The sequence below is a fragment of the Mus pahari genome, chromosome 5 (genome assembly GCF_900095145.1).
Source record: "Mus pahari chromosome 5, PAHARI_EIJ_v1.1, whole genome shotgun sequence".
Lineage (NCBI taxonomy): Eukaryota > Metazoa > Chordata > Mammalia > Rodentia > Muridae > Mus > Mus pahari.
In genome coordinates this window covers 143,315,034-143,336,491 of record NC_034594.1, presented here as the reverse complement: position 1 = coordinate 143,336,491, position 21,458 = coordinate 143,315,034, and the positions used below count along the sequence as shown (strand labels likewise).

The 21,458-nt window shown below is 44.8% G+C and overlaps 1 protein-coding gene across 1 annotated transcript; it reads left to right on the top strand.

The window, feature by feature from the left end:
• The first annotated feature begins 557 nt into the window (after positions 1-557).
• On the top strand, positions 558-15,247 carry LOC110321728 (low affinity immunoglobulin gamma Fc region receptor II). The gene is made up of 7 exons (XM_021198170.2): positions 558-733; positions 6,044-6,064; positions 7,317-7,571; positions 8,846-9,100; positions 9,702-9,824; positions 14,578-14,615; positions 14,711-15,247. Exons 1-7 carry the CDS (start codon positions 631-633, stop codon positions 14,795-14,797), a joined length of 882 nt encoding a protein of 293 aa, XP_021053829.1. The 5' UTR covers positions 558-630; the 3' UTR covers positions 14,798-15,247.
• Positions 15,248-21,458: the final 6,211 nt, after the last annotated feature.

Genomic DNA, 21,458 nt, shown 5'->3' with positions numbered 1-21,458 from the left:
ATGATCTTTTATCATGCCATAGAGGTGAGAACAGTAAGTGTTGCAGTGGGGTGGGGGAGGGATTCAGGACTAGAGCACAGACTGATGCTCACTAGGTACTTACAGAGGAGCGAGTGGAGAGGAATGTATGTGAAGGATGCGTGTTCTACTGCTGTTCTCCCATATGGCCTAGCTTTTAGCCTACAATCCAACAGTGAGCTGGGGATTGTGACAACAGAGAAACCCACAAGGTGGTAAGTGGTCGTGGGATGACTCTTGCCATCCTCCGTCACTTTTCTTGAGGGACACAGACTGAGTCAAATGACTTCTGAGCTGCGTTAGGGTGAAAATTTCCCCCTGTACCATAGGTCCAGGTCAGCTGTGGCTCCAGCAGAACATGAAGGGAGTCGCTTCTCAGTGTCTAAAAAATTTCCTGTGATTTGAGCTGAATCCAGCTTATTCTGGTCAGTCCTGAGGCTTCTAATAGAGAACGGATGAAAGGAAAGAGGGTGGAAGGGGAGGAGCCCATGATTAAACAGACCGTTTCTTTTCACTTCCCCATTTGGTCTTCAGAAATTTGTCTGCTCTCTGGGTACTATCTGCCAAGCGGGGAGGGAAGCCTGTGCCTGCAGCTGACTCGCCCCAGGCCTGATGGCAATCCTGCCGTCCCTACCACTCCCCATGGAGAGCAACTGGACTGTCCATGTGTTCTCACGGACCTTGTGCCATATGCTACTGTGGACAGCCGTGCTAAGTAAGTCGGGATCTCCAGAAGGGAGGCAGGGGAAGAGCACCTGGGTTGGGGTTGGATGAATCAGCCTGGCGTAGGAGGCAGGTCAGCAAAACCAGCAGTAAGTAGCAGGCTAATAGTTAGAATGTAACAACCTGGCTGGCCTTCGAAAAATCAAAGCTGGCAGGAGTTTCTGCTGTTTCTTCTTTTCCTGTCTCTTGGTATCACCCTCCCCTCCTCTGATCCAAATCTAGAGTCCTAGACTTGAGTGAGCAATAAAAAGACCAGTTTCTCTTTGAACTTGTGTTTCACACGGGACCAAATCTTAGGCAAGATGTCTAATACTTAATGTTTAAGACAAGGGCTAGGAGAAAGCTCAAAGATGCTTTTGAGGGGTGGCAGTGGACATTCCCTGTGTTCACGAAGCCACTGTCCATCAGAAGAACACCCCACCTCACTTTATTATGTAAGGAGATGTGTAGGAAGGTCAGGGTTGTCCTGAGAACTTGGGTTCTGGGTTTCACAAACATGGGCAAGTCTGGCATTGTCAGTTGTGGAGACAGAGAAATCTCTCATGATTCCTTCATTGCATAGACCATGGGACTTGGTTCTGGCCCTGCTTAGTAAGAAAGTCATGGTCGGGGTCTTAGGCTGAGATGGAGGAAGGACTTTATGGTCCTGGTCTCATCTGTGGGCAGAGGACAGAAACTGACGGTGCCAGGTCATTAGTTGAGTCTGGGTGATGTCCAGTAAGGAAACCCTATTCCAGGAGCATCTTCTAAGCTCAGTTCCTGGGGCATCTACCCATATCTCTGAGATACCCACCCACCCCAAATTACATGCTATGATTCATAGTGGAATCTGGTCAGCGCTGAGGGACCTCAGCTGTCTAAATATATATTTGGACACACACGTATGTGATATATATATATATATAACTAGATAGCTTGGTTTTCACATGGGAAGGTCAGTTCTAAAGAAGCAATATGCCTTTCTATTTGTTCTGTACAGTTATCAATCACCTGGTGAAAACTCCCAAGAATGACATCTTCTTCCATTTTCCTTTGGTACATCTCCATTCCCCTCCCCCTATTTTTTCTGGGCCTCCACACTTAGGTAGGACTAAGGTGGAGGCCTGCTGTCTCCTGATGCAGCTCCAGGACTGCTCTGCTTCTCCCAGTTCCCGTTTCTCCCACAGTGGATCTTTCTCAGCCAGGCAACATGCAAGCTACACTTGGCTCTTACTGCCCGTGTTTCTGCTGATTCTTAGTTCATTGTGCCAGATGCTGCTCTGGATATCAGCAAACAAAACTGTTTTCCTGACCCGAAGTTCAAGGTCTTCGTCTTCCTTACAAGGAGCACTGGACATGAAGAGAGGTCTCATTACTGTCTCTTGGGTATAGATTGAAGAGTGAATGATAGCTTCCCTCTTCTGCACCTCTTTGTTAGTTGTTTTTGTTTTCTCTTTTTCGTGCACTGCACTATCCCCCTTGCCAGTCCTACATGTTCAGGGGTTTTAGCAATTACTTCTCCATCACTAGTTTCCAGACTCATCTGTCCTTCCTTCCTTGCTATACTTTAATTTCCCTGTCTGTTGATCAGACACCTATAGACTTGTTAGCGTAGACACAAATGTATATTCAAAATTCAAAATAGCATCATTTCCTTACACATTTTATTATCTTTGTAATATTTCTATCTATATGAGCAAAGCCACCTTTTCCCTCGTCATCCATTTTTATCAACCTTATGTCTCACTAGATGCTACGTTTCCCCAGTCTTGTCTCAGCTTTCCCTCACGTATGTCTTCTTTGCTTCCTATTGTCAATGCAGATGAGTAAGCAAGGCCATGAGAGAGTATGGGTACATTTGATGGAGTCAAAGGATAAATAAGTTAAGGGGACCCACCCATAGTATTTGAGAAGTAAAGGCAGGAAGAACTGTACTTCAAAGCCAACATGGGCTGCATGACAAGTTTGCACCCAGCCTAGGCTACATGAGACCTTGTCTCAACAACAATAACAATAGCAAGAAAAGGATAAAGGGATTTGCAATTAGGGGATGACAATGATGAATGGGGTATGTGTGCATGCACATACATGTGTGTGCATATGCATGTGCGTGTGTGCATGTGAAAGTAAGTGTGGACTTACAGGTAGACAATAATGATGAGGTGGTGGTCAGATGATCACAGAGGCAACTGTACTTGGCCAAATGGAAGAGAAGAGGACTGGAGGGGGGGTTATGACTGAAGCCTCGGATATTTCATTTTGTGGCCTTTGAAGTTGGTGTGGTTTGCAGTGGTGATGACGAGGCCTTGAGGTATAGCATTGGGGCTGTGTGGCTAAACTGTACGAGAGAAGATTCACTACAGATGAGGAAGTCAGGGTGTGATGCAGCCAGATGTTGCATAGGTCATTGACACGTGTTTTAGATCACCGGTAACCATCTTTTTCTTACTAATCTCTGGGACTTCCTCTGCCCCAATTAGTCTGACACAGCACTTTCAGCTCCAAGATGAATCTCTCATTGTTTATTGAGCTAAACAGCAAACTTTGGAAGTTTGCCTATGATCATTTAAAAGGTACCTACGTGGTATGTGTGGAACTTCACAGATACCTTATCTGGATTGTCACCAATCCTTACAACAATGATGTCATGGGTATCGCTGTCATCATCTCCATGTACAAGCCAAGGAGTCAGCAGAGAGAAGTAAAGTTGTCTCTGCAAGGTCACTGTACGGCCGTCATATTACTTACCTTTCTCATTACATTGCCCAAACACCAGGCAAAAGCAACTTAAGAACGGGTTCATTTTGGCATATTTTTCGAGGGCATTGTTGTGGGAAGGCATGGTGGCACCTTGGCTGTCCACCTCACAGCCATAGTCAGGAAACAGAGGTGGATGTTAGTATGTAGCTGGCTTCCTTCTCTTCTCTTGTTTATTCGAGCCAGGACCCCAGCCCATTGGATGGAGACATTCCTACTCAGGGTGGGTCTTAGCACTATAGCTAAACTTTTCCAGAACCGCCTTTGCAGACACAGTGAAAGCTGTTTCCATGGTGATTCTAAATCTAGTCAATAATGATAATGTAGACTAACCATCACCGAGGTAAAGTCAACGTGTGTATTCTGTGTGCGTTCTCACTTGCTGCCGTTCCACTTGGCCTTGACAATCCTCCAGAATATGGCCGCCACCTCCATTTCCGGCTGTGTTCCTCATTATTGAGGGTGGTTTTTGTTTGTTTGTTTTTGTTTTAAACAGACCAAAGAAGCAGTCAGGCTGCAACTTGCTGAGAGTGTTTGCAACCATCCATCCATCTTTCTTGGAGAATATTCCTTTTCTGTTTGTCACAATGACAGAACACTTGAAGCTGCATGATGGCTATCTCCTTACTTTCTCCACTAGACTACACCCAGCCGAGTACAGTGCCCTGAGTTCCTTCCTCTGCGGAATTTCCTAGCGTTTGTCCATTCCCTTCCAACGGCACTGAGCATGTTTCTTTTACAAGATGTGGTGGACCGAGACTAGAGATTCAGAGCAGGGTAGATCTCGGGAGAAGATCAGCCTAGTCATTAAAGTTCCAGGCTAGTCAGGGTTATGTAATGAGACCGTGTCAAAACCAAAGGTCTTTTTAAATTTACATTTGCACACATGCGTATTCTTATCATCGGACCGTTGACTTCAGTGGGGATCAGAAACTCACATCTTTTCTTTTAGGTATGCTCAGCAAGGCACAAGGTGGCCAATGCAGTCTCCAGGAATACAAAGGGATGCAGTGGCAGGGATTCAAGTGTGCATCCTGAGATGTGGGGATGTAGGGATCAGAATCCAGTTTTCTAGACTGCCAGAAGAATGCTCTTTCATGAAATGCCCCCTCCTCTTATCCCTGAAAGTATTCAGACTCGGAAGGCTCTTGCCTTTTTCATCTCAATTGTAAAGTCCCATCAGGGATAGGTGCACAAACACACTTGCACATGCACACGCACATGCATGGGCTCTCATTTATCTCAGGACTAGCTTTACTCTTATACCCAACAGTGGTGCCACACGTCCATCCTTGTATTTAGCATTCCTCTCGCATGTCCCTTCCTCTCATCATGTGTCATCCTATCGGCTCCCACAGGAAGTTACAGATCTAGTGTACTTTTCTTTTCATTTAATTTTTAGTTTTGTGAATGACTGTTTTGCCTACATAGAGGTCTGTGCACCACATGTGTGCCTGGTGCCTGAGGAGTCCAGAAGAGGATGTCAGATCCATGGGAAACGGATGGAATTAGAGAGGACCATGAGCCACCATGTGGGTGCTGGGAATCAAACCCAAGCCCTCTGGGAGAGCAGCTTCTGCTCTTAAATGCTGGGCCGTCTCTCTAGCCCCATGGTGTCCTTCTGTACTTTCTTTTTCCTAGCAAATTTGCCTAGCAGAAAAACCTGGAATACCTAAATCTTTTTTTTTTTTTTAAGATTTATTTATTTATTTAATATATATGAGTACACTGTAGCTGTCTTCAGACACAGCAGAAGAGGGCATCAGATCCCACTACAGATGGTTGTGAGCCACCATGTGGTTGCTGGGATTTGAACTCAGGACCTCTGGAAGAACAATCAGTGCTCTTAACCAGCTGAGCCATCTCTCCAGCCTGAAGACCTAAATCTTTAGCAATGGGGATGTGAAATAAATCACAAGAAAGTCAGTTGTAGAGTAGGGCTCAAGTGCTCAAATGACAATAGAGAACAGACTAAGCTATTAGGTCTTGTATTGCTTAGTGAAAAATCAGGCGGGAGAACACTCTTCTGTTATGGTCTCTTTGCTGTTTATCTCTCTCTCTCTCTCTCTCTCTCTCTCTCTCTCTCTCTCTCTCTCTCTCTCTCNCCGTGTGTGTGTGTGTATGTGTGTGTGTGTGTGTGTGTGTGTGTGTGTTCATGAGGGAAATTCTAAGGACATATATACCAAGTGATAATATTTTGTCATGAATATTTTCTATTTGTCAACAAAGATTATGGACTATCCACAGGATCTGTAGTCCCTCCTCATGAAAGAAAAACCCCACTCCCAGGATGGACCTTGGCAAAGTCTGATGTACTAAACCACCAATTCTATATAAACTTCAACCAGGACCTTGGCAGTCAAAGGTGTTCAGCCTTTTAAAGTGTCACACCACACATGCTAAGGGAAAGGGGCCTAATTATCTTTGAAAATGTGCTTCATCCAGGAAGTCCCAGGGAAGGCCATGCCTTGAAGGTTGGGCTGTGGGAATGAGTTGGGGCTCTGGGTCTGGGTAGGCACGTCTCAGTGCAGAAGGCCCTGGTTGATGCTTGCTTCCTTTCTTACAGATCTGGTTGCTGGGACTCATGGTAAGTCTTCTTTTTATATCTCCTCACTCTCCTCTGGGTCACCGTGTCTGTCTGTCTGTCTGGAGCTGCTCTGAATATACCAGCAATCAGGCTCAGTATCAGGTCAGGACCAGGAATGGACCATTGTTCTCAGAAGATGCCCTGCCCTTCTCCTTCTCTCTGCCTGGGGAGGAAGATGGTCAGAAGCCATGGCTAGCTAATATATCAACTCTTCTAGTCCTGTTAGATGTGGCCAGTTATCACAAACTGTCCTTGGTCTCAACTGCCCTTCACTCTCTTAGTAAAACTGTTTAAAAAGTTGATCTCAAAGAAGCAGGGAGTGAATGCACAGAGCCTGGGAAGGTGGAGGAGAGGTAAGGATGAAGACAAAGTGGTTAATGGGCACAGGGGTCAAGTTTGATATGAGAAGTAACTTCTAATGTGCTGTAGCAAGAAGGGTATTTTATGGTTTCTATTTCTGTGTGGAGGCACCATGATTGCAGCAACATTTAATTGGGGATTTGCTTACAGTTTCAGAGGTTCAGTCCATTATTATCATGGCAAGAAGCATGGCAACATGCAGGCAGACGTGGTGCTGGAAATGTAGCTGAGAGTTCTACATCTGGATCTGCAGGCAGCAGGAAGAGAGAGTGACACTGGGCCTGGCTTGAGCATCTGAAACCTCAAAGCCCAACCCAGTGACCCACTTCCTCCAAAAGGCCACACCCACTCCAACAAGGCCACACCTCTTAATAGTACCACTCCCTATAAGTTTATTGGGGCCGTTTTCATTCAAACTATCACAAAGGCCTTTACCCAATTGAGGCTCCCTCCTTTCACCCTCCTTTCAGATAACTCTAATTTGTGTGGCAAGTTGATATAAGACTAGCAAGCACAGAGCTCCATGCCCTGTTCTCCTGATTAGAGATCCATCTGCAATTGGGGGGTAGGGGTGGGGGGAGTGACAGGAGGGATGGAGAAGAGAAACGTAAATATATCTTGGTGAGAGATATTTCTGGGGTGTCTCCTTTGCCCCCTCCTATCCTCTCTCTTGCTTTACCCTGCTGAGGATCAATTACACCCCTTGTGATTTCCCTGGGGTTCACAGGATGGAATAAGTAGAAGAATTCAATGGAAGAAGCTTTCTGGGCCTGGTCCCACCCTTGGTGCTCTCAGTAGGAATGCTGGTGCCTTTTTAGCAGAAACTTGGGGCCTGCTTATGTTCTTGGGGCTTCCTTGCCTCACACTGCCTGCTCTCTCCAAAACTGAGCAGATCTTCCGAAGGCTGTGGTGAAACTCGAGCCCCCATGGATCCAGGTGCTCAAGGAAGACATGGTGACACTGACATGCGAAGGGACCCACAACCCTGGGAACTCTTCCACCCAGTGGTTCCACAATGGGAGGTCCATCCGGAGCCAGGTCCAAGCCAGCTACACGTTTAAGGCCACAGCCAATGACAGTGGAGAATATCGGTGCCAAATGGAGCAGACCCGCCTCAGCGACCCTGTAGATCTGGGAGTGATTTCTGGTTAGTAAAGGCTGGCCCGGGGTGGAGTGGGGATACCAAGAAGTTGGGGGTGGAGTAGGGTGGATCTGCTTCCTGCAAAGTTTGCAGGAATCGGGGTGGACTGGTTTCTGGGAAGCATCACAGGGAGCCGCTTAAAGGGCTTTTTGTCCACCCGTTTCTGCTTTTGCCAGCCCTTGTGCTCAGCGTGCCATGGAGGGCATGCAAATTCCTGAGAAACTGTGTGAACAGTTGTTTGTTGTGGTAGTCCTGGTTGAGCAAGAGAGTTCAAGGACGCAGGCAGCTGAATGTGGCAGAAAAAGGAAGTCCCTATTTCATAGAAACCCTTCTATTTCATGACACCCAGAAAAATGCCAACAGTACACAACTGAATTCAAGCCCGGGGAAGAACTGTGTATACAAATCTGTATTTAACATCGGCATTGTCATCTGCTCAGCTGAAGGGGCTGAGACCTCTCTCCAGGAGGTTCAGGGGAGCACTTACCTCTCACCCTTGCAGTTCTAGCAGGTCCTTGACTTTCTTTTTATCTTCCATCACCTTGTGGGCACTCGGCGTGAAATGCTGTGTCTCGTCCATCTTTATTTGCAGTATCTGGAACAGGGCAGGGCTTGGCTGAGCAGATCATTGATCTTACAAGGCTCCTGGCAAAAGAGTAGGTTCCCCTCCAGAAGAACTACCAGGTGACCACATTAGCGACTGCTATCGCTGTCGTTTTACTTAGTTCCCTCCTATCACCCGGTCCAGGACTTTCTCAATAGTATACCCACAGCAAGCTAATGATTTGCCCCAACCCTGCTTGGACTGTGGTTCCACATTTATTACTAATCATTAGAGAAACCGACAGTTTTGGAGGCTCAAGCTGTTCTACCATCCCCCAAACAGAAGACTCTGTTGTACCTGCTTCATACTCGTCTCCTCTGGTCAACTGAATTCCTTCATCTTTCCTGCCAAGGGAGGGATTACATCCCCACCTCTTGAGTTCGCCCTTCTCTCAGGAGAGGAAGGGGAACATGCGTGTATCTTGGATACCTGTTGTGCACCATGAACTCCTGTAGCTGCAAAATCTGATCATGCCCATTTTCACAGATGAAGAGAGTGAGGCCCAGAAGCCTTAACTTTCTTGCCCCAAACTGAAGAGCTCCCAAATGTGTGGAGCTAGAAACAGAGATTAAGACTGCCTGACGTCAAACTAAAGTTCTCCCCCTTAGCGTATCATATCCCACTAGAAAGAGTGACCTGACCCTCTGAGTGCTATTGGTCCTTTCGTGTCTTTCAGACTGGCTGCTGCTCCAGACCCCTCAGCTGGTGTTTCTGGAAGGAGAAACCATCACGCTAAGGTGCCATAGCTGGAGGAACAAACTACTGACCAAGATCTCGTTCTTCCATAATGAAAAATCTGTGAGGTATCAACACAACAGTAATAATTTCTCTATCCCAAAAGCCAACCACAATCACAGTGGGGACTACTACTGCAAAGGAAGTCTAGGAAGGTCACTACACAAGTCCAAGCCTGTCACCATCACTGTCCAAGGTAAGTGGACTCTGTCAAGATGTTGGAAAAGGAGAAGAGGAGATAACCTAAAGTTTCTATAGCTCCACACGGAGATCTAGGAGTGCCACAGAGCAAAGCTGGGTTTTCAGGCAAAGGCAGGAGCTATGAAGGCCTTGCCAAGTGATGCCAAGTGGACTCGGCCCAGAGTTCCTCACTTGCAGGCAGTATGTCATAAGGCTGTTGGGCAGCAGAGTCTTGTTGTTGGTACATAGATATTTTAAGCTCCTAGACATTCCTAAGAGCTGAAGTTTAACTTCTTGTCTCTCGTGGAATGGCCGTTCACGCTTGAAGGTTGTTCTAGATAGTGGTGGTACCACCAACTCTGGAGGCTTCAGATCCATCCTCCCCGCCACCTCTGATGGCTGTCCCTTCTGCTACTACACTGTTACCAGTGTGCCTTCATTAGTTTGGTTTAAGGTTTGTTGGGAGGCACAAGTATGTCCACTAAACCTATGCTTATGAGGTTTTGGGGAATGTATTACTCCTATGAGTGACAGACACAGCGACTGGGCATAGCTTTGGAGGAGGGATGGATTCATGGAGAGAACTTAATACCTGTCCTCATGTCTGTCTTCTCCAGGGCCCAAGTCCAGCAGGTCTTTACCGGTATTGACGATTATAGCTGCTGTCACTGGAATTGCTGTTGCAGCCATTGTTATTATCCTAGTATCTTTGATCTATCTCAAGAAAAAGCAGGTTCCAGGTTGGTGGCTCCCTTTGGTCCTTCTTATATCAGTTCCTACCTAGCTGGGGCTAGCTAGGGGTTAGAGACTCACTGATTTTGATATTGTCCCACCCTATTTATTCACCTACTTACAAATTTATCTGTTAAGCAAGACTCAAACAAACCTGATGATGTGCCATGACCTGTGCTAGACACTATGGGCGTTGGGTTCCATTTCTACTCCCAGCTGACTCTCAGCATTGTGGGGAATACCAGGCACACCAGTGGGTACTTATAAGAAGGGATCTGAGCAATTCTAGAGACATGCTTATGTCCTGTCATCCCAGGATAGCAATGTCGAAGAACTAAAGTCTGAAGCCAGGGTCAGTTTAGCTGGTGCAAATGCTTGCAAGTCAAGCCCTGTGATCTTAGTTCAATCTCTGGGATCCAAATTAAGGTGGAGAGAGAGAGAACTGATCCTACAAATGTATCCTTTGACCTTCATATGGTGTGTACTGCACACCCCCCCAACAATAAATACCTTTAAAAAAGTTTTTTTTTTTCCCCAAAGATTCTGATGCTAGCTTGGACTGTAGGATAAATTTGAAGCCTGCCTGTGCTACACAGAAAAACTCTATCTAAAATATAGAAGAGAGAGACGATTCTATAACCCTGTGTGTTTGTCAGCTTTCTGTCAGTATAACAAAGTGCTTCAGATAATCCACCTATAAAGGGAAAACACTGCTAGGCACGGTGGTAACTATATATAATTTTAGCATTCAGGAAGCCAAGGAGGGTCACAAGTTCAAGATTCTATCTTAAAATAGATAAATAAATAAGTACGTTTAGTTGAGCACTGTTTTGTAGACTCTGTCCACATTCCCTTGGCCCTGTTGCTTTGGGCCTAGCAAAGCTATAATATCCCACATACATAACAGGATAAAATTCTCACTTAAGGCCAGTAAGAAGAGATCAAGGAAGAGACTGGGGATCCCACAATCTTCTTCTTCCACACTAGACCCAAAACACTGAAGTGTTAGCTTCCTCCCAGTTATTCCACCTTGACCAAGCACTTAACACATGAGATTTTAATGGGCATCTCAGATCTAAATGGTGGCAGGCAGCCTGGCTGCAACAGTTAGAAAAGGCTTCATTGGGGAGCCAGTGTGATGTTGTGACTGAAATACACACACGGGGACCAAATTGCTGTGGTCCAAACCTCAGCTCACAGTTTACCAGATCTATAATGTTAAGTAAATTACTCAGCCTTTAGGCCTCAGTTTACCAGTCTGGAAAATGCACACTATGGGCCCCACCTTAGAGGAATATTAGGACAATGAATAAGGCCAAAGCCTTTCTACCAGAACCTCAAAGACAAAAAAGAACACATACATGGAGGTTAGAGAGATGGCTCAGCTGTTAAGAGCACTGACTGTTCCTCCAGAGGAACCAGGTTCAATTCCCTACCCACACGGTAGGTCATAACTGTCTGTAACTCTGGCTTTAAGGGATCTAACACCCTTGCACAGACATAAATGCAGGAAAAACACAGATTCCCATATAATGAAAATACATCATTAAAAAAATATATATATATAAGTATAAGCTGTCACCACTGTGGAGGAGGAGGATGTCTTCGGGGTAGGCATCAGCTAGGCAAAGTGGAAGAGCATTCTAGGATCTGTGGCCAAGCGTGGGAATGAGGAATGTTGTAGGCAGGTCAATGGAAGCCATTGAGAAAGGGAAAATACTACTAACTAACTAATACCTAATACCCCAAAACACACTCTGCATTGGCTGGTTATGGACGATCAGCAAATATTGAGATATGCAGAGAGAAAGGTTACACTGTTTTCTTTGAGACAGTGTTTTGCTTTGTAACCCTAACTGGTCTGGAACTCACTGTGTAGACCAGGCTGGCCTCAAACTCACAGAGATCTGCCTGCCTTTGTCTCCTGAGTGCTGGGATTAAAGGTGTGCTCCATCATGCCCAGCCAAAAGGCTAGACAAACCCAGGAAAGATGCAGGGGAGTGTTTTATGTCACACCTCTGGGTGTCCTCTTGGGTTAGTCACTATGGGCTGGAGACGTTTCTGAGCAGGGGAGCTGGGAATTGGGGAAGAGAGGTGTTGCCAGTGTGAGGGGAAGGTCTCTGTTGCTTTTAACTCTGTTCTGACCCTGCTCCTTGATCCTGATGTCTCAGGGCTTGCCCCATAATCCTACTAACTTCCTACGTGCCCCTCCTAGCTCTCCCAGGAAACCCTGATCACAGGGAAACGGGAGAAACCCTTCCCGAGGAAGTAGGTGAGTACAGACAGCCCTCTGGGGGCTCAGTGCCTGTCAGCCCAGGGCCTCCATCTGGACTGGAGCCAACAAGCAACAGCTCATGTGAGTTCAGTGGGAGTGCAGGAGAGGGAGGAGCCATGGGAGAAGGCTGGGACTCAAATCTCTTGGTCAGTTCTGAGTCTAACTCTTGGACCTAGGGAAGATCTCACTAGCGATGAGAAGAGGAACGTTGATTTCTGGAGCGAGGAAGAGGGTGGGCCATGACTAAACTCTAGTAAAACAAGGAATCTGGGCACATCTCCAGTACAGGACTGTGAAGGCATTTGCATCTTTTAGGGGAGCTGTGGCAGAGTTCCAAAGGACAGGGTTAGCAGTTGTATGGCAGAGATCAATGGGGGGTGGGGTGGGGGGAAGGCGGCAGCCTAGGACAAAAGGAGATCTGAGGTAACCCTGGAGATCTTTTCAGGAAGGTGTCCCCGTGTAGAGGTACTGCTAGGCATAGAGCAGCTCAACTTTTAGTAGCATATTGAGAGATTTGAGTTGAGGAAATTCTAGGGGATTGGAGCTATTTATAGGATACACTTTGTGGGCACAATGTGGCTCTAATGCCCACTCATGATAGTTTATAAAACATTGTCCTGATCCTTGATCTATGATGACACAACTGAATCTGGAGTGGGTCATTCCCCAAAGTGTGGAAGGAGTAAGTGGGTGGGTGAGTGGTTTAGATGACCTCTGAACCCTTATTATAGTTCCGAGATTTGAAAGCCTGGTGCAGGAGGAAGAATGTAGGAGTGGGAGTTGCCTGAGGCAGTTACCTCACTGTAGTTAAAGACAGAGCATAAAGGCGAGTGGAGTTCTCTAGAGGCTTCCATGACAGCAGGACTAGGCAAGAGGAAGGGGTTCCGTGTAGATTGCACTTCAGGGGGCTGGAGTGTGACTCAGAGCTGAGCCAACAGATAATAGAGCTTGAGCAAAACTCTTCACTTAGCTTGGCTTCGGGCAAGGTCTGCATTCTTCAGCCAGGCTGCATGGATCCATGTCTAGGATAGAACTAGATCTACAAGAAAATCACAACTGACTCACTTTCTTCCCTGGCTCTGTCTACTCTGGTATAAACACATTTCACAAGGTGTTTATGCAGCCTGGCATGGGAGCTGGGGGTTCCCAGAAGGCATAGTTAGCCACTGGGATTGCTAAGTAGTATATAAAAGGGGGGAACTCTGAATGCGTTGTGGGGCAGAATTTGGAACATGGCAAATAGGGTTCTTTGTGTTTGGGGAGCGAGTGAAGAGACTGGAGACATTGTTTCAACCTCTTTCTCCTCTTCCAAAAATGAAGGTTTATAGACACTGGGGTTGCTTTTCTTACTGGCAAAGGGAACTTTGGGCAAAAATATAAGATTATGTGGTGTTTGGGATATTAGAGAAACGTCTTTTTCTTCTCTCTCTTTCCCATTTCCTCCTCTCTTCCCCTCCCTTTCTCTCTTCTTTCTTTCTCCCTCTCCGCTCTCTTTTTCTTTTTCTTTTTTCTTTTTTTTGGGGGGTGGGGTGGGTTGAGACAGGGTTTCTCTGTATAGCCCTGGCTGTCCTGGAACTCACTTTGTAGAGGCTGGCCTCGAACTCTTTTTCTTTTTTAAAATAATATTTATTTATTTTATGCATATGAGTATATACCAGAAGAGGGCATTGGATCCCATGACAGATGGTTGTGAGCCACCGTGTGGTTGCTGGGAATCGAACTCAGGTTCTCTGGAAGAACAGCCAGTGTTCTTAACTACTGAGCCATCTCTCCAGCCTCCACTCTTTCTTTCTTTCTTTCTTTCTTTCTTTCTTTCTTTCTTTCTTTCTTTCTTTCTTTCTTTCTTTCTTTCTTTCTTTCTTCCTTTCCTTTCCTTCCTTCCTTCCTTCCTTCCTTCTTTCTTTCTTTCTTTCTTTCTTTCTTTCTTTCTTTCTTTCTTTCTTTCTTTCTTTCTTTCTTTTTCTTTCCTTCCTCTCTCTCTCTTTCTTTCTTTCTTTCTTTCTTTCTTTCTTTCTTTCTTTCTTTCTTTCTTTCTTTCTTTCTTTCTTTCTTATGTCATAGCATACCTGCTTCTCCAGTGCTTCATCAAGAATAAACTACACTTGTCCAGTGTAGAAGCAGCCATCTTCGAAGGCAAACATCCGGGCTTGATTTCACTCTGACCTAAACCCTTCCTCACTCCACTCTCCAACCTCACAGAACCTCGGCGCTGCCTAGTCTGCTGCTAGGAAAGTTGAGCGATTTCCTGACAAGAATGTGGCGTGTGGTGGGGTTTGTTTCCCTTTGCCAGTATGGCCAGCAGGGAAGGCTGGATTCCACGATGGTCAGGGAAGGAGGCAGCACTGCTTGGCCCGATAGCCTGGGTTGGGGTTGGCAAGCCGTGTCTGGGGTCTTCGCTTTGAGCTTTGGTTTTGCAGTCTCAGTAGCAGCCCGTCAGGCCCTCTTTCCCAGCAGTGCCCATGCTAATCACTTATTTTCATCCACAGACAATCCTTCTGATCTGGAAGAAGCTGCCAAAACTGAGGTGAGGGAGCCCAGCCCTGTCCTATCCCTCTCCCTGTTCATCTTCTTCCCCACAATCTCCCCGTAGCTCTCATGGCTCCTTTCTGCTTTCCCTAGGCTGAGAATACGATCACTTACTCACTTCTCAAGCATCCCGAAGCCCTGGATGAAGAAACAGAGTCTGATTACCAGAACCACATTTAGTCTCCCTTGGGATTGGGAAAAACAAGCCAGAAAGGCCAGGATCTAGTGTCTCCTGGTCCAACGGATGCTGTAGATATTAAAGAAAACATCCAGAGTCTCTTATGTGAGCCCTGAAACCAACAGACACTACGATATTGGTTCCCAATGGTTGACTGTACTAATGACTTCCATAACTTACAGCTTCCCAAATCAAGACTCTTCTGCTATAGATCCACACAGCCAATAAAATTAATCAACTTACTGTCATTAAGAGACTGCAGCAACATGGGAACTGCTTATATTTCACGCTAAGATAAGGAGAACAATTAATGTTAGGATGCATAATCTCAGTGATGATAAACCAGACTTGTACCAACCTGAGTGATGCTTCTTTATAAGGAACTTCAATTTTTTTTTTTTTTATTTTTCTATAAAGGTCACATGTTACTTTAATAGTAAAATGTTGTGAAAAAAAAACATCTTTCTATTTACTTTTTCAAAGCTGCAATAATTGGAATATAGACTGAGCTCTCTGGGGTTTGTTGATCTTCCGAGAGAAGAATCTTGGGGAGATGGGTTAACTTTTCCCTGGGGAGACATAAGAATCTTAGGTAGAGCCCTCATGACAGACCAAAGTCATATGATTATACTCGCGTCTAGTTTGGTGCACCAGTGAGTTTATTGGGCTTATTTATGGGGACATGAGTGAGGGGTTCCTTTCAGGGGTGTGGAGGACCTTCTAACAGCAGTCTTAGCACCAAGGGCGTCTTTACAGTCACATAGGTGGTGTCCCACCCCCTCTTTAGTTTGTCTCCCTCTAACTCCCAGTCCTGAAGCCTCTGCCTGTAGACCTCCATGATAATGAGCATGCACCACTATCCACCACCGCCCCTGGCCTGGTAGCAGGAGAAAGGAGGTAGAGGAGGGGGCAGATAGGGATTTGGAGTAGAGGGCCAGTGCCCCTCCCCTTCAAACTGACGATGCTTCCGGTGAACTTGTCTTCTTGTTTCTACTTCCTTCTTCTCTTTTCTCCTATGGCAAGCAGAATAATCACTTTGTTATGTAACAGGAGTTCTCAGGAAGTCAAACTTTGGATGAAAGCCAGTGGTAACTGAAGGATGACCTTGAACTCCTGATCTTGCTACTTCCACCTCCTAATTGCTCAGATCATATTATGTGTGTATGTACACAAAAATCACTCAGGCAGATATTTAAGCATGCTCTAACCACATGAGTTCAGAGTGTAAACATATAAAGGAGAAAAAGGGAGAAATTCTCTGTTGTCCTCATTCCCCTTGATTCATCTCTCTCTCTCTCTCTCTCTCTCTCTCTCTCTCTCTCTCTCTCTCTCTCTCTCTCTCTGTATCTCTGTCTCTCTCTGCCTCTGTCTCTCTCAAATCAATAACCACTGTTGTAGGTGTTGTGTACATTTAGGATACCTGCACAACCGCACATAGGCACCCCACACGGTGTGCCTATAACACACACAAATAAAATAAATAATAATAATTAAAAAAAACTCACTCCAGAATTTCTGCTATGAACTCCCTGATAACCAAGCCATGGTTGCACGGATCCATCCTTGTGTGGATCTTAGTGGTTCAGTCCAAACACACAGAACAAATAAGGTTGTTTGACACCAGGGAGACCACATCCAGAAGCTCTTGCATTCCTAATGTGCACCGAGTCAGTTCTTTCTCATATCCTCTTTAGCAAGACCCTTCCTGGACACTGCTCTTTGTTTTTATTTTCTCCATGGTACAGTGTAGATAATTATGCATCTTCTTTTATATATTCTCATATATACTAAAATGGAAGCTCACGACAACCCCATGTTTTCATTTTTCACTAACATATTCCAGAGACCAGTGCAATAGATTGTTGAATGAATTAATGAATAAAGTTTGCCTCTCATAGTTTCTGAGTTATTTGATATTCTTGCATGCTGGCCAAGTGCTCTACCACTGAACTACCTGGTGTTATTTGACGTTCTTCATGCTATGGCTTGGATTTGTTCCCCTGAAAGCGTACATTGGAAACAGTCACCAAAGCAAGAGAGGTGGGAGGTGGGGTCTGATGGAAGGTGACTAGCCCACAGGCAGAGAGCTAGTTCTGTGGGAGTGGCTTCCTTCTAAAAGGGTGAGTTTGCTATCTTTTGGCTCTGTTTCTCCTTCCTGCTTCTTTTCCCACTTCTTGACCCATGAAATGCCAGGGCAAGGAAGCCTTTACCAGATTCTGATCCCTGGGTCTTGAATTTCCCAGCTCCAGAATATGTTAATAATCACCCAAGTCCCTGAGGGTTTTGTCATAGCTGAAAAGGACTTTCTGAATTTCAAGAGTTCAATGAAAACCTATCTTTCCTTGAAACCTTAGCAAATTTATCTAAACTTCTTAAGTGCATTGGAAAAGATTTGAATTTAAATAGACTTGGGAATCCTTTTTGAATTTGGTGTAAGGTGACTACCTGACAGTTTTTACCTGTCATGAGGCTAGTATTCCAAGGTCATTCCTTGAGCAAATGATTAGAAATGGTTCTAATATCATTATCAACTCCCACACACAGGTCTACATCCATGTCCAGTCCTCTTCGGTTGCCTTATTTCATTTGTTTTCTCCCACCTCAGTAGCATACACATTGTTGTTGTTGTTGTTAGAATATTTTGATGTGTAGAAAGCCCTGTTTTCTCTCATTCATTTGTTTCAAGATTTTTTTGGCTGTTATTTTTCTCTTCTAGATGGACTTCAGAATTTCACAAACCATAGGGTTCTGGGATAATTGTCTGTGTAGATTACTTGGGTAAGGTTTGACATCTGTGTTATACTGAGACCTTCCAAGGTATAGCTTCTTGCTTGCTTGGATAATAGACTTCTCTTATAACATGGCCTTTTAAAAATAGGATGTATTACTTTTTATTTTATGTGCATTTGTGTTTTCTCGGCATGTGTGTCTGTGTGAGGGCATTGTCTCCATGAAGTTTCAGAGGGTTGTGAGTTGCCATATGGGTGCTGGGAATTGAACCTGGGCCCTTTGGAAGAGCAGCCAGTGCTCTTAAACAATGAAGCATCTCTCCAGCCCCAACATGGCCACTTTTTGCATGAGAGCTTAGACTGCCTTTCCCCCACTCCATATCACTGTTACTCTGATTAGAATTTTCTATACTTTTTGAAGACAATTTTGAAAAGGAGTATTTTTTTTTTCCTGGTAAATCACACATTTTATTAATTGGCATGCAGCCGGATGCTGCTTCCTCTCTCTCCTCTCTCTCCTCTCTCTCTCTCTCTCTCTCTCTCTCTCTTTTCTTTCTTTCTTTTTTTCCTTCCTTCCTTTCATTGTCAGGATCTCACGTAGCCAAGGCTGACCTCACAATCCCTATATATAGCTAAGGATGGCCTTGATCCTCCTACCTCCACCTCCCACGTGCTGGAATTAAAGGAGTGCACAAATACCCGATTTGTGTGGTCCTTCAGCCCACATTCAGGGTTTCCTGCAAACAGTCACAGCATTTTTTTTTTTTTTTTGATAATTTGTGTGTTTATACTTACCCATGGACTCCTCCCCCATTTGTAGCTTTTGGGCTGTCTTTTATCAGGATGACTTGGTTGGGAATAACAGGAAATCGTGATTAAAATGGGTTTAAACAATAAGGAAATCTATTAATCTCCCATAACAAAGAGTCTAGAGACAGAGAGTCTCCTTGCTTCAGGATTCTGAGATTCCCCACCCCCCACTCCCTTTTTGCAATTCTCTGGCTACTGTCCTTGGGCAAGCAAGAACACATAGCAATTCTACATGTCAGATCCTGGTATCAAGAAAAAGAAGGGGACTAATTATTTTTTGGTATGTCTCTTAAAAGCAAGGACAATGCTCTCAGAAGCCCTTGGCAATGCTTTTGTTATAGTGCACTCAGGATAGACCATTCGTTTTTTTGTTTTTGTTTTTTTTTTAAATTTTTTATTAGATATTTTCTTCATTTTCATTTCAAATGCTATCCCGAAAGTCCCCTATATCCTCCCCCCACCCTGCTCTCCAACCCACCCATTCCTGATTCCTGGCCCTGGCATTCCCCTGTACTGGGGTATATAATCTTCGCAAGACCAAGGGCCTCTCCTCCCAATGATGGCCGATTAGGAGATCTACCCTCAGAGGCTGGAGCTGGAGTTACATGGGATTGTGAGTTGCCATGTGAATGCTGGGAACTAAACTTAGGTTCTCTGAAAGAGCAGTAAGTGTTCATAAGAGCTTCACAGCAAGTGTTTATCTCCAGCTTCTTTATTTCCTTCTTAACCAAAGCTTTATTTACAAGCTTGGGTTGTACTTGTTTTGAGCACTATCTTTTTGATTGCCTGCTTTAATTACATAGCAGCCAGGAAACATGGCCTGTCTGATTTTTCTGCATGAGTATCTGTAAATACATGTGTGAAGATGACGATGCTTATATTTGAAAAATTGATACTTTGCAGTACTCTCACTTAGTTTGAGTTGGATCACAATGCAGGCAGATCACAAGACACGTCTGACTTCCTTCTTTCCCCACATCCCCTCAGTCCTGCACCCCATGTAGAACTTTCTTCAACTCCGTCAACTATGTCTTCTGAGAACTGACTTCCATATTTCTGTGTAATATACTGTGTTGCTATTCTTTGTATTTTTTTGTAGTACTAATTTAACCCACTTGGTTTCCTGCTGCAGAACCTGTGGGCTGGTCTTGTTCCATGTGCTTACTGGCTTCCCACTTTCCCATTAGATGCCCTCATGTAGCCTGTCATCACGTTTGATGATCACTGTCTCATTCCAGAGACACTCGTCTGGTTACATTTCATTTCTTGAACAATCGTCTTCCCCTCCAGAGACAACCAAGGCTTGGTTTTTGTCATTTTCTTAGTTGAATGTGTGTTGTTTTCCATAGGGTTAAATGCATGGATTATTTCATTGTTTCTTTTTCTTCAACACAATGTTTCTCCTCAAAACTAATTTGGATGTTTCATCTCTAGGGCGGTCGTTCAGCTGTGTTCCTGGAACAAAAGTTTTCCTGAAGAGGAGCCAATATTCTTAACTGTTGAGCCCTCTCTCCATGCCCCCCCCCCAAATTTATGTTAAAGAACATAACTTTATTTGGTTATCTTATTTCAGAATTTTTTGGCTGGGCAATAATGCTGTAGCTGGTATCTCTGTGTCAGAATGTAGAAGACATATCAGTAAAATTGCTCTGTCCAATCAGAAGACTAATGCAGGCTCTTTCATTTCCTTGGCCATGTGTCTTGGAGGGAAGAAGCCAGTGATTCTACTGCTGGTGGAGGAAGGTAGGGAAGAAAGGTCTACCTACTTCTTTCCAGGTTCTTATAACCACTGGGGAAAGAATCCAGAGACAGGACAAAGTAAGAAACCTGGAAAATGCTTTACTATAGAGTGAAAATAAACACTTGAGAGGTGTGAATGTGTTTCTCAAAGAGTATGATTGCTAGGGCTTTGCATAGCTTCTTTTATGTCTAAGTTTTAATGGAAGAAAGGTCTTATTCGTGAGCTAAGGTATGTACAGGGTTATTGGATACTCAAGAAGTGCATTGAAGTTTTTCTGAGACTAGCATTTGCTCAGCCCTGACCATCCTGGAACTCTACATAGATCTAGCTGGCCTGGGAACCCAGGGGTCTACCCGCCTCTTCCTTCCTAGTGCTGGGATTAAAGGCGTGCTCCTCTAATCTTATCTGAGGTTTTTGGATTTCAGATGCAAAGATGGGAACGAGAGGCTTCAGACTAACAGCATGGAGATGGCATTACAGTGAAGTAATAACACTGGCTGTCTTGATAAGACCTGTTGGCTTCTGCTAGTGTGGGATGGTCTTGTTTCTTCTCTATTCAAATGGTCACATGATGTGTGATGTGATACAGCACCACGGTTGCATCAGTCTCTAGCAACTATACGGTTTGCTTTTTTTTTTTTTTTTTTTTCCCACAGACTTACACTGTAGCCTGATGCTGTAAATATTATTTGGGGTTTCTACCCCACCTTAGATCATTTAGTTCCCACATAAAAGACACAAAACCCTTATATTTATATTAAGCCTTAAAAGCACTAGAGTTGGGCAGATATTAACCCTCTGTGCAATTTTTGTCTACCTCCCTGTCAATAACCATGAGATATCATTTGGTATGTTCTGCCTGGGCCACTGCTACTTCAACAGGCTAGTCCTCATGACCTTGTGCTCATGGTCCACTTACCCCATGACAACTTTCCCCCCTCTTATTCTCCTCTCCTCTCCTCTCCTCTCCTCTCCTCTCCTCTCACCTACCTCTCTTCTTCCCAACTATAGGCTGTAGGTATCTATTAACCAATCATGGGTGACTTGGGGGGCAAGATTTATACAACCAAAGCTGATATACTTGAGAATCTGCTCATCTTGGAGCAATCAGATCTTGGGGTAAAGCATCAGACCAACCCTCTACAGTAGTCAGGCTTGCCTGGAGTTCAGCGTCCTACTCTTACCTTAGCCTCCAGAGTGCTGGGATTCCAGGTGTGAGCCACATGCCCCATACTTTTTCTCTTCTACACCTTCTAGGATATTTTGTTTCTGCTAGGTATTTTGTTTCAACAATTATTTTAACTAACAAACACATTGAGAAACTCCATGGTGGCTGAGAACCTAAGACTTTGGCCTACATGGGCAATCTTTTTTTTTTTTTTT